Source organism: Canis lupus, chromosome 28, assembly GCF_048164855.1.
Source record: "Canis lupus baileyi chromosome 28, mCanLup2.hap1, whole genome shotgun sequence".
Classification (NCBI taxonomy): domain Eukaryota; kingdom Metazoa; phylum Chordata; class Mammalia; order Carnivora; family Canidae; genus Canis; species Canis lupus.
In genome coordinates, this window is record NC_132865.1 from 2,106,693 (window position 1) to 2,121,359 (window position 14,667).

A 14,667-nucleotide genomic window follows, 5' to 3' on the forward strand; every position below is an offset into this window, starting at 1 on the left:
CTTACCAGAAAAAATTCTTAATTTCTCTTAGTTTTTACAGAATTTTGCCCTCTTCTTCAGAATCCCTCTGAGATTAAATTTCATGGAACTGAGATTATTATTTTGCAGAAAAGACTTATATTCATTGTCCAGTTGTTTATTCCTTTATGTCTGTAAGAAGTTTATGCTTTTATTAATATCTACTTAACTAGTATAGTGCTATATGGATTTTTGGACTAGTAAGATTTTTGATGATTATAAAAGCAGGACATGTTAACCCTTTTGGTACGCTTGGTGATTATCTTGGTAACCATTTGGGAGCATTTGCCTTTGAGTAAAAGTAAAGATTTGTTAGATTAAATTTAGGTTATATAATTTTTAACTTACATGAATTCATAACTTTTATGTGCTAATTTCTTTCTTTCTTTCTTTCTTTTTTAAAGGCTATCAGCAAAAGATGGTGGATCGCTTGGCAAACAGTGAAGCAAATACTAGACGTATAAATATAGTAGAAAACTGTTTTGGAGCAGCTGGTCAACCCTTAACTATACCTGGAAGGGTTCTTATTGGAGAAGGAGTATTGACTAAGTTGTGCAGAAAGAAGCCCAAAGCAAGGCAGTTTTTCTTATTTAATGATATTCTTGTATATGGCAATATTGTCATCCAGAAGAAAAAATACAACAAACAACATATTATTCCCCTGGAAAATGTCACTATTGATTCCATCAAAGACGAGGGGGACTTGAGGAACGGATGGCTTATCAAGACACCAACTAAATCATTTGCAGTTTATGCTGCCACTGCCACTGAGAAATCCGAGTGGATGAATCACATAAATAAATGTGTTACTGATTTGCTCTCCAAAAGTGGGAAGACACCCAGTAATGAACATGCTGCTGTCTGGGTTCCTGACTCTGAAGCAACCGTATGTATGCGTTGTCAGAAAGCAAAATTCACACCCGTTAATCGTCGTCACCATTGCCGCAAATGTGGTTTTGTCGTCTGCGGGCCCTGCTCTGAGAAGAGGTTTCTTCTTCCAAGCCAGTCCTCTAAGCCCGTGCGGATTTGTGACTTCTGCTATGACCTGCTTTCTACGGGAGACATGGCCACGTGCCAGCCCGCCAGATCGGACTCGTACAGTCAGTCACTGAAGTCTCCTTTAAACGACGTATCTGATGATGATGATGATGATGATAGCAGTGACTAAGGACATATTTTGAAATATTTAATTGGGTGTGACTACCTGAGAAATCCGCTCTGGGGGGGAATGTAAAATTCTGAGCTTTCTCTCAGTTTTGCTCTAGCCATGAATTTGCCTGAGAAACTTTTAACCTATGTGCCTCAGTATATTCTATAGAAAATAGGTCCTGTCATTGTGTCCTCACCCTCATCTCCACCCAGCTCCCCACTCTTCTCCAGGGATAGATTATTGCAAAGTATATCGGATAAATTTTTGGTTTCTTATTGTTTAATTTTAGAGTATTTTGTTGGAAGGTTGGGAAGAGATGTTTATTTAACAGATCATGTACTACATTGTTGTTTATTATATGTTCTGTTATATGGAAAAACTAAAAGCAAAAAATGATGGGGAAAGGAGGATAATGCAGTTAGCGAACATTATTAGCTTTTTTCCTGACCATCCTATCTAATGGTTAAGACACCAGTAACAAAAAAAAAAAGTGATTTGAAAATACTTTGTTTGGCTTTTTCACATACCATGTGGTGCCTTATCATAATAGCACTGTTACATGAAATAAGCCCTTACCTTCTCACTTTTAGTTTTTGAAAATAACACTGGTGCTCTTTGAAGTGATAAAATGAGCATTTATGAATGGGTGTAATTAGAAAATACTTCTCATCTGCCAATAACTAAATTTAGAGCTTCTTCATTCTATATGAATAATTATTTTTCCATGAAATAGTTGCAATTATATTTTTATGTTTTATAGATTCCAAATTATAATTGTCAAATATATATTTTAAATCAATAGGTAGCTTTTCATTCTTAAGAATTTGGTTTGGAACTTATCAAATACAGAATTGTCACATTGCGTTAATTTCTACTTTTAGTAAAACATTTGTAAGTGTAAATTCATCTGCTTTAACGTTATTTCTAGAATGAAAAATCTTATAAAACCTTTGAAATTCAACAATCTCTTTAAGAAAATCCCATGATAGAGCACAGACCTACTTAGGCTGAAGACTTGGAAGAAATAATGTGTAAGAGAATGATCAAGACAGACCAGTTAAGTTTGATGAGACTTTATGTCAGTGGAAGAATTGCCTATTTCAGTGTGAAACTATCTTAAATTTGCAAATATAGTGTTATATTTTATAAAGTTTTGTAAAGTCCCAAACGATATTTCTATTTTTGTAAAACAATTGTATGTTTAATCTGTTTCTGAAATCCTTTTGCAATCTGTAGAAATAGAGTAGAAATTGATCTTTCTAAATTGTAAACTTTATTGAGTCAGTCTAGATTGCTTTTGAGGATTGATAATTTTTCACTCTTTGCTTTTGAGGCAGCCATTTAGGTTGAAAGTATATTTATCATATAAAACTTGATGCATTTTGCACTATTCTCTCCGTTTGTATGCTGCAAATAATTACAGTCTTTCAAATATGAAAAAAAAAATCAGCCTAAGGTTTGTTTTAAATTCCAGACTTTTTGTTTTTAAACTTTTAAATCTGGGTGTATTGCAGATGTCACAAGTTTGAGTCAATAATGGAGAATTTTGGGATTTGGTAAAGGCACTAACTTTACTATTAAATTGTGAAGGTATCTGAGATACATAGATTTCCCTGTAGGAAATGTGAAACAAAGACACAACAGTTTTTTTATTTGTTTTGATATCAGATGAACATTTGTTTCCAAGCAATATATACACATAAGTAATCAACATATCAAAACGACTACGAAACCTGAGAAGTGCTAATGGAGACTTGCTCGGTACATAGGAACCCAGCAAGCAAATTTAAGAACCAAGGGGAAATGTTCTGGGATGACATTTGCATTGTCAACCTCTGTTGACACTGTTTTTACAATAAAAAATATTTTACAACATAATTATCTGTTCTGTGCATATTGTGACTTGAAGATTTGTTTCCCCTTTTTAAAGTAATGGGGATACTTTGCATATTTTGCCTCTTTCGATAGCTGTGAGGTGCCTTCCATGTGCTGGCATTGTTCTGAGCACCGGGGGCAGGGCAGTAAACAAAATTTCCTTCCTCTTCATGGAATTTACATGCCGATAGAATCCAAGATATGTTTTCTTCCAGAATGTGTTCTGTAATTTTTAAAGCTTTTCTAAATCTCAGTTACATTTAAACCTGAGATTATTTGGGTGCCTATTTTTCATGCCATTTCTCTTGAATGAAATATATTTGGTCTATATTGGACCTACTGTAGCACATTAACCAAAATTGGTGACTATTGATGTAGAGGAAGCAAGATTCTGTAGATAAGAAGGAAAAATACTAATACAGGAATTCCTGCCTTTGGGTCAAGTGCGTAAAATGTCCATAGTTAATATAAAGTCATTTATGTCTTTACTACCTTCATGCTGAAATTCTCACAAATAGGTAGTATTCGGTTGTATGCCCAGTGATTCTCCAGTACTTTAGCCACACACTCCGCTCTCAGAAATGCCGATTTTGTTCTCAAATAAATAGAGCTCGTAGCTTTAAAGAGCATAGTAGCCACCATTCCCGTGTCCACACGGATTAGACTGCTACACGTCACACAGGCGGAATTTCACAGTGAAGTCTAGGATTAAAATACATGAAATTGTACTTTGACAGTAAATCCAAGGCTTTCTTTTAAAACTAAGACCAATCAACACTTAGTTTATGTCCGGCTCTACAGATCTGGTGCTGGGCGTGCTAGACTCTAAAGGCACATTTCCCTAGAGGTCACCACCGATCGCACCCTCTAAGAGCAAGTCAAAACCAATCTCAAGAGAACTGTGCCCCCGGCTCCCGGGTGACCCCCGGTGAGGGACTCGGCCTCTGCTCACCCGGCCTCGGGGATGGAGCCCGCGGAGAGGACAGCCCACGGAGAGGACAGCTGGGGGGGGGGGGGACAGCTGTGCGGGGACATCCGGGGGGAGACAGCTCAGGGGGGACGGGGGGACAGCTCGGGGGGGGACAGCTGTGGCGGGGACAGCCATGGGGGGGACAGCTCGGGGGGGACAGCTGTGGGGAGACAGCCGTGGGGGGACAGCTATGGGGAAACAACTCGGGGGGAGACAGCTCGGGAGGGACAGCTCTGGGGGGGACAGCCATGGGGGGACAGCTGTGGGGGAACAGCTCGGGGAGAGAGCCGTGGGGGACAGCCGGAGGGGGACAGCTCGGGGGGGACAGCTGGGGGGACAGCCGCGGGGGCTGTGCCCTAGGTCATTGCGAAGGGACAGCGCAGGGAGTCGGCCTCCAGCCCCGCTGACACCGTCCCGTGTCCGCGCTACTGGCACTGGCTCAGGTGAGGGCGGGCAGCCCGGCCAGCTGTCCCCAGGCGCGGCGGCAGGTCGTGTCCCCAGCCCTCAGGGCCCGTGCGGGCCCCGCACACCTCATTTCCCGCAGCTGCGATCCGCGCCCCCACGGGCCGAGGCGCGAGTGTGCTGGTTCCCGGCGTGTCCGCGGCCCCCGAGCGGCCCCAGCAGGGAGGGCCGTGGCCCCGCGGCCGGATGCTCGGCTGCTCGGGCCGCGCCGTGGCCCACTTCCCGCCACGAGAGCCTGCGTTGTGTGGACCCCCGCGACCGGTGTCTGTCCCCCGTGTGCTTCAGGCTTCGCCCGTGTCCCATGGTGCGGGGCCACCCCAGGAGGGGACGTGCTGCGCTGCACTGTCCACCCGTGGGCGTCTGAGCCCTTTCCACTTCGGGGCCGTTAGGACCAAGGTTGCCGCGAACATTCGCATTCAAGCTTCGTGTAGACACGTTTTCCTTTGGGACGTGTGCCTTGAGGGGCTGCTGGGCCGTGTCGTCCTCTGCGTTTGACCTTTGGAGGAAAGGCTGAGCTGTTGCAACGGTGGCTGCGCGGTCCGGAGGCCCCGGGGCTCCCCACCCTCCCCACGCTGCCTCTGCCGTGGCTCGTGGGGGCCCCCGCTTCCCCCCGGGCCCTCCGAGCGGCTCAGGATGCTGAGGACGTCCTCGGGGGATGCCGGCCGCCTGCATGTGGTCTCGGGAGAGGCGGCTGTCACGGTCCCTTGCTCACGGCTTCCGTCACGAGCCAGGAGGCCACCCGTAGGCTCCGCATACAGACCCCACCGTGGCACGATCCGCAGGCCTGGGCTCCCGTCGTCGGTACCGTTTCAAGCACAAGGGTTGTGCTTTGCGCGTCACTCAGTCCTAAGTCGAGGTCGGGAAGCTTCAGTCCCACGCTGAGCCCCGTGAGGCCTCGTGGTCCGGCGGATCCCGGGTATCGCCTCCAGCAGAGCAGAGGGAACCGTTCGCCGGTGAATCGGGTCACCCGGTAGCGAACCTGCAGGCCAGCGGGCGGCGGCGGGCGCAGCGGCCTCCTCTCCCAGGTCGGCAGCTCGGAACTGCCCGCGGTGGCGGGTCGACTCCGGAAACACATCGTCCCGGACCCTGAGGACGCGGTTGGTCGTCACCCGGGGCTGCCGTAGTACACTCGGGCTTCACGGTTCCGACCGCCACACGGGGCGCATCAAGGTCGAGGCTGGCTGAAGAGAGCAAAATTGTAAAGTTTAGATTTTTTTATGTGTATTTTATAGGGACGTTTTAGTGACTTGAAGAAACGAGAATTCCAGAGCTGCTTAAGGCGAGCAAAGCTCGTAAACATTTACTGAGCGCTTGTGACGTGTCTGCCGCCCTGGAAGGAACGAGCTGCTCTTCTGCCTGGCGATTCGCATGATTTCAGGACCTTGGGTTTTTTGTTTTTTGTTTTTTGTTTTTAAGATTTTACTTATTTTTTCATGAGAGATCCAGAGAGAGAGAGGCAGAGACCCAGGCAGAGGGAGAAGCAGGCTCCACGCAGGGACCCGATGCAGGACTCGATCCCGGGACCCCGGGGTCACGGCCTGGGCCGGAGGCGGGCGCTGAACCGCCGGGCCCCCCGGGCCGCCGACCTGGGTGTCTCTAGATCTAATGCGCCCGCGGTTCTGTAGACTCACCCTCAGAAGGAGCTTGTCGGACTCCTCCTCATTATCAACTACGCGACCGCTGTCCCCTCGCGTCCGCTCAACCTCATTTGTCCCGCCACCTCCCGCGGCACTCGTGTCACTTCACCGGGTGGCGCGGTCCGGCCCTTTCCGTCGTAAAGTGGCGGGGACACAGCGACCGTCCTGTGCGGGGTGCCCTGGACGCTGCGTACAAATTCCGTCCCTCGGCAAACTTTCACTCTCCCCGTTTCTCCAGCGGACTCGTGGTCCCGGGCTCAGTGGTTCTCAGACCCGAGCGCGGGAACTCCGTGGACGGCTCGTCCGGCCCAGACGCTGGGGCCGGAGTCCGCGCTGCCAGGAAGTCCCCGGGGGCCACGCGCCGTTACCCTTTATCATCATCTATTTTGATGCTCCCGTTGTCCCCAGTTTGGCTGCAGGCCAGTTGGTTCCTGTGGCTACAGTCGGACGCTCTAGACTCATCCTGAAGTTTCCCCGCCCCAACCCAGGAATTGGCCTTGGGTCTCCAGGAGCCCTGGGTCTGCCGGTGGCCAACACTCAAAGGCCAAGGTGTGGGCACTGGGTGTGCCCGCTGCTCTGGGGAGACCCCGCTCCTCGGCTTCCTTTGGAGCCCGAGCTAGGGACCGTGCGCCTACGTGCACTATCTACACACGTTCACGCGCGGATTTCCGTGTGCGTCTGTGTCGGCATCCGTGACCTCATGCTCAGGTCTCCGACTCTAGCAACACCACAGGGTTTCTCTCTTCTCCGACAGTGAAAGACCGGGTCTCATTCGCTTTAGTGCATTTATTTTTATTTTAAAGACTGTTTATTTATTCATGAGAGACACAGAGCGACAGAGAGAGGCCGAGACCCAGGCAGAGGGAGAAGCAGGCTCCACGCAGGGAGCCCGACGCGGGACTCGAAACCGGGACCCCGGGGTCACGCCCTGGGCCGAAGGCAGCCCCTCAACCACCGAGCCCCCCAGGCGCCCCAGCTTTAGTATAGTCAAGTTATTTGATGAGTCTCCGTGACCGTGATCTGCCTCTCATCACCACCGCGTCCTCTGTCTCACGCCGGTGCCTCTAACCCTCCCGGGCTCTGATGCTTCGCACAGGCTGTTCCCGCCAGGGCCCCCCCCCCTTAGGCCCCAACACCCCAGGCTGGGCCCCCCACTCCCGCGCCGGTGAACACGCTCCCCCTGTTGCTTCTCCGGCCCCTCGTCCCGGGCTGCCCTCACACAGGGATCCCCCACGCCAGGGGTCCAGTCCTCACCGGTGGGCCCCCTGCCTGTGGGGCCCTCTCCTCCCCCCCAGCTCTGACCTCCCACTCTCCGACTCCCCTCGTGCTCATGCCTGAGCCCCCTCTTCCTCCTGTGGGATCTTTGACTCCAGCCCTCCAGCCTCCCCCCTTTCCGCCGTGCTTGGGCGTAGATCTACGTGCCAAGCCACCCCACGGAGAGCCGGGCACCCTCCCTCCTCACTCTGCTCAAGCTCTAACCACCTCCCCCACGTGGACACCCGGCCCCAGGCTCCCTCCCCTCCGCTCCCCCCACACGCCCTCTGCACCTCTGACGCCCTGCACCGCCGGCCGCCCCTCTGCGTGGCCCCTGCCTTGCTCCGGCCCACCTAACGCGTTAGGGCAGAGCTGCACATCGTATCCGACAGGAAGCAGGGCAGCGGGGGGCAGAGCGGAAAAAGCAAGCACAGCAAACTCCACGGTGGCAGCGTCTACACTTGGGACCGATGACGCTAGAGGTGGGAGCTCCTCCGGCTGAAGGGACGGTGGCGAGCCAGCAACCAGGCCAGCCCTCGCTCGCCCGGCTCCACCCACTTGGAAACCACTGTTTTACACGAGGTGGGTGGACATTCGCCCCGGAACCCAAGCCCTAGGCTTCCCAAGACGAGCCCGGTGGTTCCCAGTTGTTCTTCTTTCAGGATGATTAAAAAGTACAGTGACTTTCCGAGCTTTAGTTTACCTTCTTAAGGGGATCAGAGGTCAACTTATTGGGGGTTTGGCCCCGACAGAGAAGACCTGGGGCCTCCGTCTGGGTGAGGAACTCATGACGGGGATGCATCCAGCCTTGAGAGAGAGGCCCCATGAGAAGCCTTTGGGGGGGTCTGAACCTCACGGTGCCCCGGGAGCTCCCTGCGGCCGCTCCTGAGACACTTCTGGCCCAGGCTCGAGCCGCGAGGAGGCGGGATGGTGTCTCCGAAGGGCAAGACGGGCCAACACGGGTGCTCGCGGTAGGGGCGGGCGGGCTGCTGACTGTGAAAATAATCACAGAGTCACGTGTCCGGAAATAGAAAAAGCAGAGCCAGCGGCCGGAGCAAGGACGGGGTTAAAAGAGATTGTGTTTTTGAACACGTGGGCTCTTTTGGAAACCAGCTTATTTTTATTTCCATATAATAAGCATATTCGGGGGTGTGATGACTCCAATTTTATACGCTTCCATCTTCTAAAAGCGTTTCTCGGGCCACCTTACGGCGTGCGGCAGGACGGAGGCTAACTGCCGAAGGTCAGGGTCCCCCCCCCACACCAGTCGCTTGCTTCGCCTGAAAAAAAGGGTGAAAATGACGTCCGATGTATAAACGTGAGCGACGTGAAATCGTGATCGATTTCCTATAATTCATATCCCGTAATAGGGAAGCATCCCCCGTGGTCAGAGCAGCAGGTTTACAGCGACAGCGTGACGTCTTTACCTCGGGGGGTTGAGAGAGAGACTTTGGGACCGAGACTATGCCAGGTAGCTTTTAAGGCCACGAGAGCGGAAAGAATCCAGGACAAAACAGCGGAAGCGGCCTTCGCTTGGCCCGTTGCTGAAATGCCAAATTACCCTGATTGCCACCTGAGCGGGTCGTGGAGTGTAGACCAGAAGGTGTAAATCAGTACCCAGCTGTGCCCCCCACGACGCCGAGGACGGGGTGCCGGCCGGGTGTCCACGCGCGGCCCTTGCTGCCCTGCACCTCCCCAGCCGGGGCTGCAGGTGCCGGTGAGCGACAGGTGCCCCGTGGCCGCTGTGGGCCGTGTCCTCGCAGCAGCGGGCTGGCCAGCGGGAGGGGATGAGCAGCAGCAGACAGCGCGCAAGCCCCCGTCACCTGCGGCCGGTGAGTCACCGTCGAGTGGCTGCGGCCACACCACCCCCGGCCAGGCCACCGGCGCCGCCGTGAACTCCTCCCGCTAGACTTCACGAGTGAGCAGATGAGGTCACGAGGAAGCAGATTCTTATTTATGGATGTAAGGACTCGGGGCGCCAGGGGGCTCAGCGGTGGAGCGTCGGCCCTCGGCCCAGGGCGTGACCCCGGGTCCCGGGATCGGGGCTGTGTCAGGTCCCCATTGTCCCTCGCCTGCGTCCCTAACCCCCCCCCCCCCCCGTGGGTCTTGAATGAGTAAGTGAATAACATCTTACAAGACAACCGAACGGAACGAGCCGGGCGGCAGCGGCCACCTGCCGTGACCCGGGGCGCAGTCATGCCACTGATGCCGCTGCGTGCCCACAGGCCGCCCCCCGTGAGGTCAGGCTGGGGCCTGCAGGCGAGGCCGGGTCGCTGTGCCTCACACGTCAGGGACCTCAGGGCGCCGAGGGCTCTGCTGACGTGTGGCCTCTGGCTGCAGGTCCCAGCGGGGACCTGGGGCCGTGGGGCTGAGCCGCGAGCCCGGCTTCCCACCAGCCGGCAGCCCCTTGAGCTCCCTGTCCCCTCCCCCACCATCACCCCCACTCGTGTGCACGCTCACTCTCTCGCTCTCTCTCCAAAAATAGGAAAAAAGAAACCGAAAGTCACTCAGTCTGTGCCTGCAAGGACAGGCCACGGAAGCTCGCGCGTGGTGGCCTCCGCGGCTGCACCCGGGTCCACGGGGTTCCTGCGGCGCAGGGCTGTGCGGGGAGAGGTGGGCGGCCGGGGAGGTGGCCCTGGTGTGTCGCAAGCCGGGAAGGCCCCGGGTCAGGGCGGCGAGAACGGGCAGGTGCGGGGCAGGTGGGGATGAGGCCGGACAGGCGGCTCGCTTAGTGGAACTGCGTGGGAGTCACAGCGTGACCCACCCGACTGCCTGCTCCTTCTTTCCCGAGAGACAATCCCACGGGGGCTGCCCGGGTCGCCCCAAAGGCCCATCCGAGGAGGCTCCCGGCGTCCCGAGCCTGACCCTTCGGCCGGTTGCCTCCTGTCAATCTCTTTCCTTTTTTTTTTTTTTCCCAACACTGATAAATATTTTTAAGGAATACGCGTACATATCTGATTATTTCCTCGTCATTCCTTTTTGGGCCTTTTTAGAATCTGAATTCAAGTCGCCACCATCCAGCTCACACCTGGCTTCAGGCGCAGCGTTCAGAGGTCCCCCAGCCGCGACCCACACCCAACCTGGGCCCCCTCATGCCGTGGCCCGGTGACCCCGTCCCCCCGCCCCCAGCGCCCTCGGTGGCCTTCCAGGAGTTAAGCGTCGCCCCTCCCGGGGACTCCCATCCGGCTCTCCCTCCCGTCCCCTACGGCCCCCTGCGCGGTTCCGTGCATCCCACACCCGAGCGAGGCTAGACCCAAGTGTCCCCCTCCGATGGCTCCTTTCACCCCACATGATGCCCCCGGCTCCGGCCACGTCCACATAGTGGCGGGCACTGGTCCTTTCTGGCGGCCGGGGGACCCTCCACCTACGCAGGCGCACCTTCTTCCTCCACCACGTGTCCAGCATCTGGCTCCCTCCACGGTCGGGCCCCTGGGCCGCGGCAGCTCCGAACACCGGCAGCTCCGTCCCCGCCCCCGGCACTGGCTTGGAGTCACCCGGCTCCACCGGGCCACCTCCTGTTCCTTCCTCTGGGGCATCTCTTGGCTCTTGACCTTCTCCACCATCCGCATGTGGACCCTGCGCCGCCCGCCCCACGCCTCCAGTCGCAGCCCCGGCCCCGGGGCCCCCTTGATGGCTCCGTTGTGAGTCCCGGGGTCACCACACCTAGACATGGTTTTCTCTGGCAGGAACTCGTTGCTTCGGGCTGGGGGCTTCGAGGCTTTTTCCATAACAGCGACACCTGCGACAGGGCGACCCTTCCACCTTCGCGCTTCTGCGTCTCGTGGGGTGGACGGTGAGGAAGGGGCTCCAGAGGTCCCTAGACCCCCTGATCTAGACGCTGACCTAGAAACGTCGTATTTGGGGGCAAGTGGATCATTTTGACAGCTTCACTTTGAGCTCACGGGTCCTGCGTGGCCAGGGGCGTTTGTCCCAAGCAAAGAACTTGGGAAGGCAGCCCCTGCCTGGCAAGGCCTGCTGGCGTCAGGGACAAAGCCGAAGGGGCCGGCGACTTCACCGGGAGGGGCGGTGTGGCCGCTACCCGCCTGCACCGGCCCGAACCCCTGAAGCTGGCGCATCCCGTCCCGCCGAGCCCCGGCGCCCCCGCCCCTTCTGCACGAACAGGTGCCCCTGGGGCCTTCCTTTTTTTTTTTTTCCAAAATAGGACACTTGCACCTTCACGCGAACAGTCCCCGGTAGGGCGCGGGGCTGCCACGGGCTGCTGGCCTGGGGCGTGAGGCGGCGCCCCGCGGGCTGCAGAGCTCACTGGAGCAAAGGAAGGAGAAGAATGAGGAAGAGGAGGAGGAAGGAAGGAGGAAAATAAATTTTTCTGGTTAGTATCCTTTCTCCTCAATGATTTTCTTTTCCTTTTTTAATTGAACTACAGCTGACACACGACGTCACATGGGTTTCAGGGCACGACCTCGCAATCCGACACCCCCACGCTTCTCACCGCCGTGGGTCACCGCACCCCGCGACCCCCTACGGTCGGCACCTTTCGGCCCCGTGGCCTGTTCGCTCCAGGAAGCCTGCATCTCGCACCCTCACCCGTCCTGTGCACCCTCAGCCCTCCCAGCCCTCCCGCGGGCAGCCACCACTTTGTCCTCTGTATTGACGGGTCTGTTCCAGCTTTTTTAAAACATTTGTTGGGAGCAGCCCGGGGGGCTCAGCGGTTTAGCACCGCCTTTGGCCCAGGGCGTGACCCCGGGGTCCTGGGGTCGAGTCCCAGGTCGGGCTCCCTGCATGGAGCCTGCTTCTCCCTCTGCCTGGGTCTCTGCCTCTCTCTCTCTCCCTCTCTCTCTCTCTCTCGTAAATAAATAACTAAAATTTTTAAAAAAGCAAAGTTCGTTGGTTTGGTTTTTAGTTGCCCCATGGGAGCGAAATCATAGGGTATTTATCCCCAGCCAGATAATGACTTCATTTTTTTTCTCAAGTCACATTGGAGCCCGTAGGTCCGGCTCTCTCGGAGCAGTCCTGCCCCCACATAAAAGCTGCACCTTCAATATGAGCTAAAAAGGTATTTTGCAAGGAGTGCAAGCTTTTTGCAACCTGCTGGTGTAGCCCCAGAGTAGCTTCACGAATTTTCTTTTCTTTTTCTTCTTTCTTTTTCTTATTTTTTTATTTATGATGATCCTAACCCTGGATTCATTTATCTCGAGATGGTGGGCAACTGCAGGTGCAGACTTCAGGCTGTGGACGTGGCAAGCCCGTCGCTCTCTCTCACAATGTCGCAATTTCTCTCTGCCTCTGGGGAGCACTTGCGGCATCACTCGTGGTACTTCGCGCGGTGCCATGAGGTTATTCAGGCTACAGGACGGTACTGAACCCGACGGAAAGTATGTGGGGACAGTGGGTCAGTTCTTACACGGATACACAATCCTGGAGACACAAACTCTTTAGGGACATAGTTAGCATCATGTGACATTTTAAGCAGATCCCCGTGACTTGAGCTCCACGTGGCAGCAACAGGGGGCGGCTAGGAGATGGTCACAGAACTCCAGGAATGTATGGCTCCGATTTAATACCGCGTCTCTACATCGCTGACACTTTCCTCCACGCGAATAGCCCCACGTGCAGCCTCTAAGTGTTCGTGTGCATAGATTTTGATAAATTTTAACTTTTTATAGTGGAGTCATATACATTTTCTGGTAGCGAGTGATAGACTAGAATCTACATGTATGTTAAATATGCACGACATGATGTTTTTATGCAGCTTGCAACTTTTTCAAATGATCACAAATCAAAAAAACTTTTTCAAATTATCACAAATCAGGAGAAAAAAAAAAAAGGCAGCCTGGGTGGTTCAGTGGTTAAGCATCTGCCTTCAGCCCAGGGTGTGACCCTGGGGTCCCAGGATCGAGTCTCACGTTGGGCTTCCTGCGTGGAGCCTGCTTCTCCCTCTGCCTGGGTCTCTGCCTCTCTCTCTCTCTCTGTCTCTCATGAATAAATAAATAAAATCTTTTTTAAAAAGTTATTGCAAATCTCCAAAAAATTTTCCTATATATTTATTGAAAAAAAAATCTGCATCTAAGTAGAGCTGTGCTGTTCACACCTGTGTGGCTGAAGGGTCAGGTGTGTCTTGGATACTATCTCCACAGGTAAGGGTGCCTATGAGTGAGTCTGTTTACTTTGAAAGGCTTTGTGAGCCTAATAAAAGGTGCTGACCAAGTTCAGGGGCCGAGCCTGGAGATGATTAGTATGGAATCAGATTACGTTCATGGAGAACTTGAGGTTAACCATATGCCCACCTCCCAGCAAATTATTGGAACAAACATGAGAAATTTTCAGATTTGAAGAGCCAGATGGGAGCCTTCGAGCCCAGTGGAGAAGAAGAGAAATGACAGTTTTAGGAACCTGGGACCCAAAGGAGACTAAAGGAATTAGGCCTGGAACACCCGGTGAAGACAAGGTGTCCTTATTCACGGAGAAGAGAAAGCTAAGGTCCAGGGAATCTGGAAGGCAGCTCTGCTGCTCCCACCTCTGGGAATTGTATTTGGGCTCTGGGAATAAACCCAAGGCCCCTCTTAAAATAAAAAATAAAATATCCATTTAGATAATTCCATTTAGAGACAGTGGAGGACACACAGGTGTGATTCAAAACTCTTGAGTGCCACGCGACGTTGGGAACACCGGTGTAGATGTGAGAAAGGGTCACCGTGAAAGATGAACACCGCCAGTTGTTTACAGTCAGGCAAATTGCCCAAGAGTGTGACAAAATTAGGAGGTGGGCAGAGTTGGGTTTCCATGAAATGCACAGAAAAGGAAGGGGAAGAGGAACAAGTGAGCTATTTTCATTTGCCTGAAAGAAAAGAAGAGTTAAGGGGGGAGGGGATGCATAAGAGGATGGGAGTATTTCCGGAAAAGCATCCAGGAGAAAATAAAGACGATGGATCTCAGCTTGGGGTGGGTGTGGGGAGAATGGGACAGATGAGTTTCCTGACAGAGCAAAAAACAAGAGCAGGGAAGGGGGGCCCATTTGGCAGACGCGGGTGTGATCTGAAGCATATAACAAGGACAGCGGCCCAGGCGGGAGGTGACACCTGCTGAGACACAAGCGAAGGACACAGGAGGAGGGGAGGCTATCCCAGGGGAGGCTGGGGGGAGCCCCAGGCAGGGGGCCCCCCAGGGTGGGAGATGCCTACGCAGCCAGTAGGAAAGGACGGTAAAGCTGCCCAGCAGTGAGCCGGGTGGGGGGCCGGCGTCCCTACACAACGCAGCCCCACTACTGTGAGGTTTATCAAGAGTAAGAGTCTTCAAAGTATCTTCACAGAAAAGCCCGCATGTAACAGAGAAGCTTATTGTGA

The 14,667-nt window shown here is 53.6% G+C and overlaps 1 protein-coding gene across 2 annotated transcripts in view; it reads left to right on the forward strand.

Moving 5' to 3' along the window:
* The window catches only part of PLEKHF2 (pleckstrin homology and FYVE domain containing 2), a 29,873-nt gene extending 26,827 nt beyond the window's left edge, over positions 1-3,046 (forward strand). For both annotated transcript variants that reach the window (XM_072803845.1, XM_072803846.1), the window contains exon 2: positions 423-3,046. In XM_072803845.1, the coding sequence (XP_072659946.1) occupies positions 437-1,186 (750 nt within the window). In that variant the 5' untranslated portion in view covers positions 423-436 and the 3' untranslated portion in view covers positions 1,187-3,046. The remainder of the gene's footprint in view (positions 1-422) is intronic.
* Positions 3,047-14,667: the final 11,621 nt, after the last annotated feature.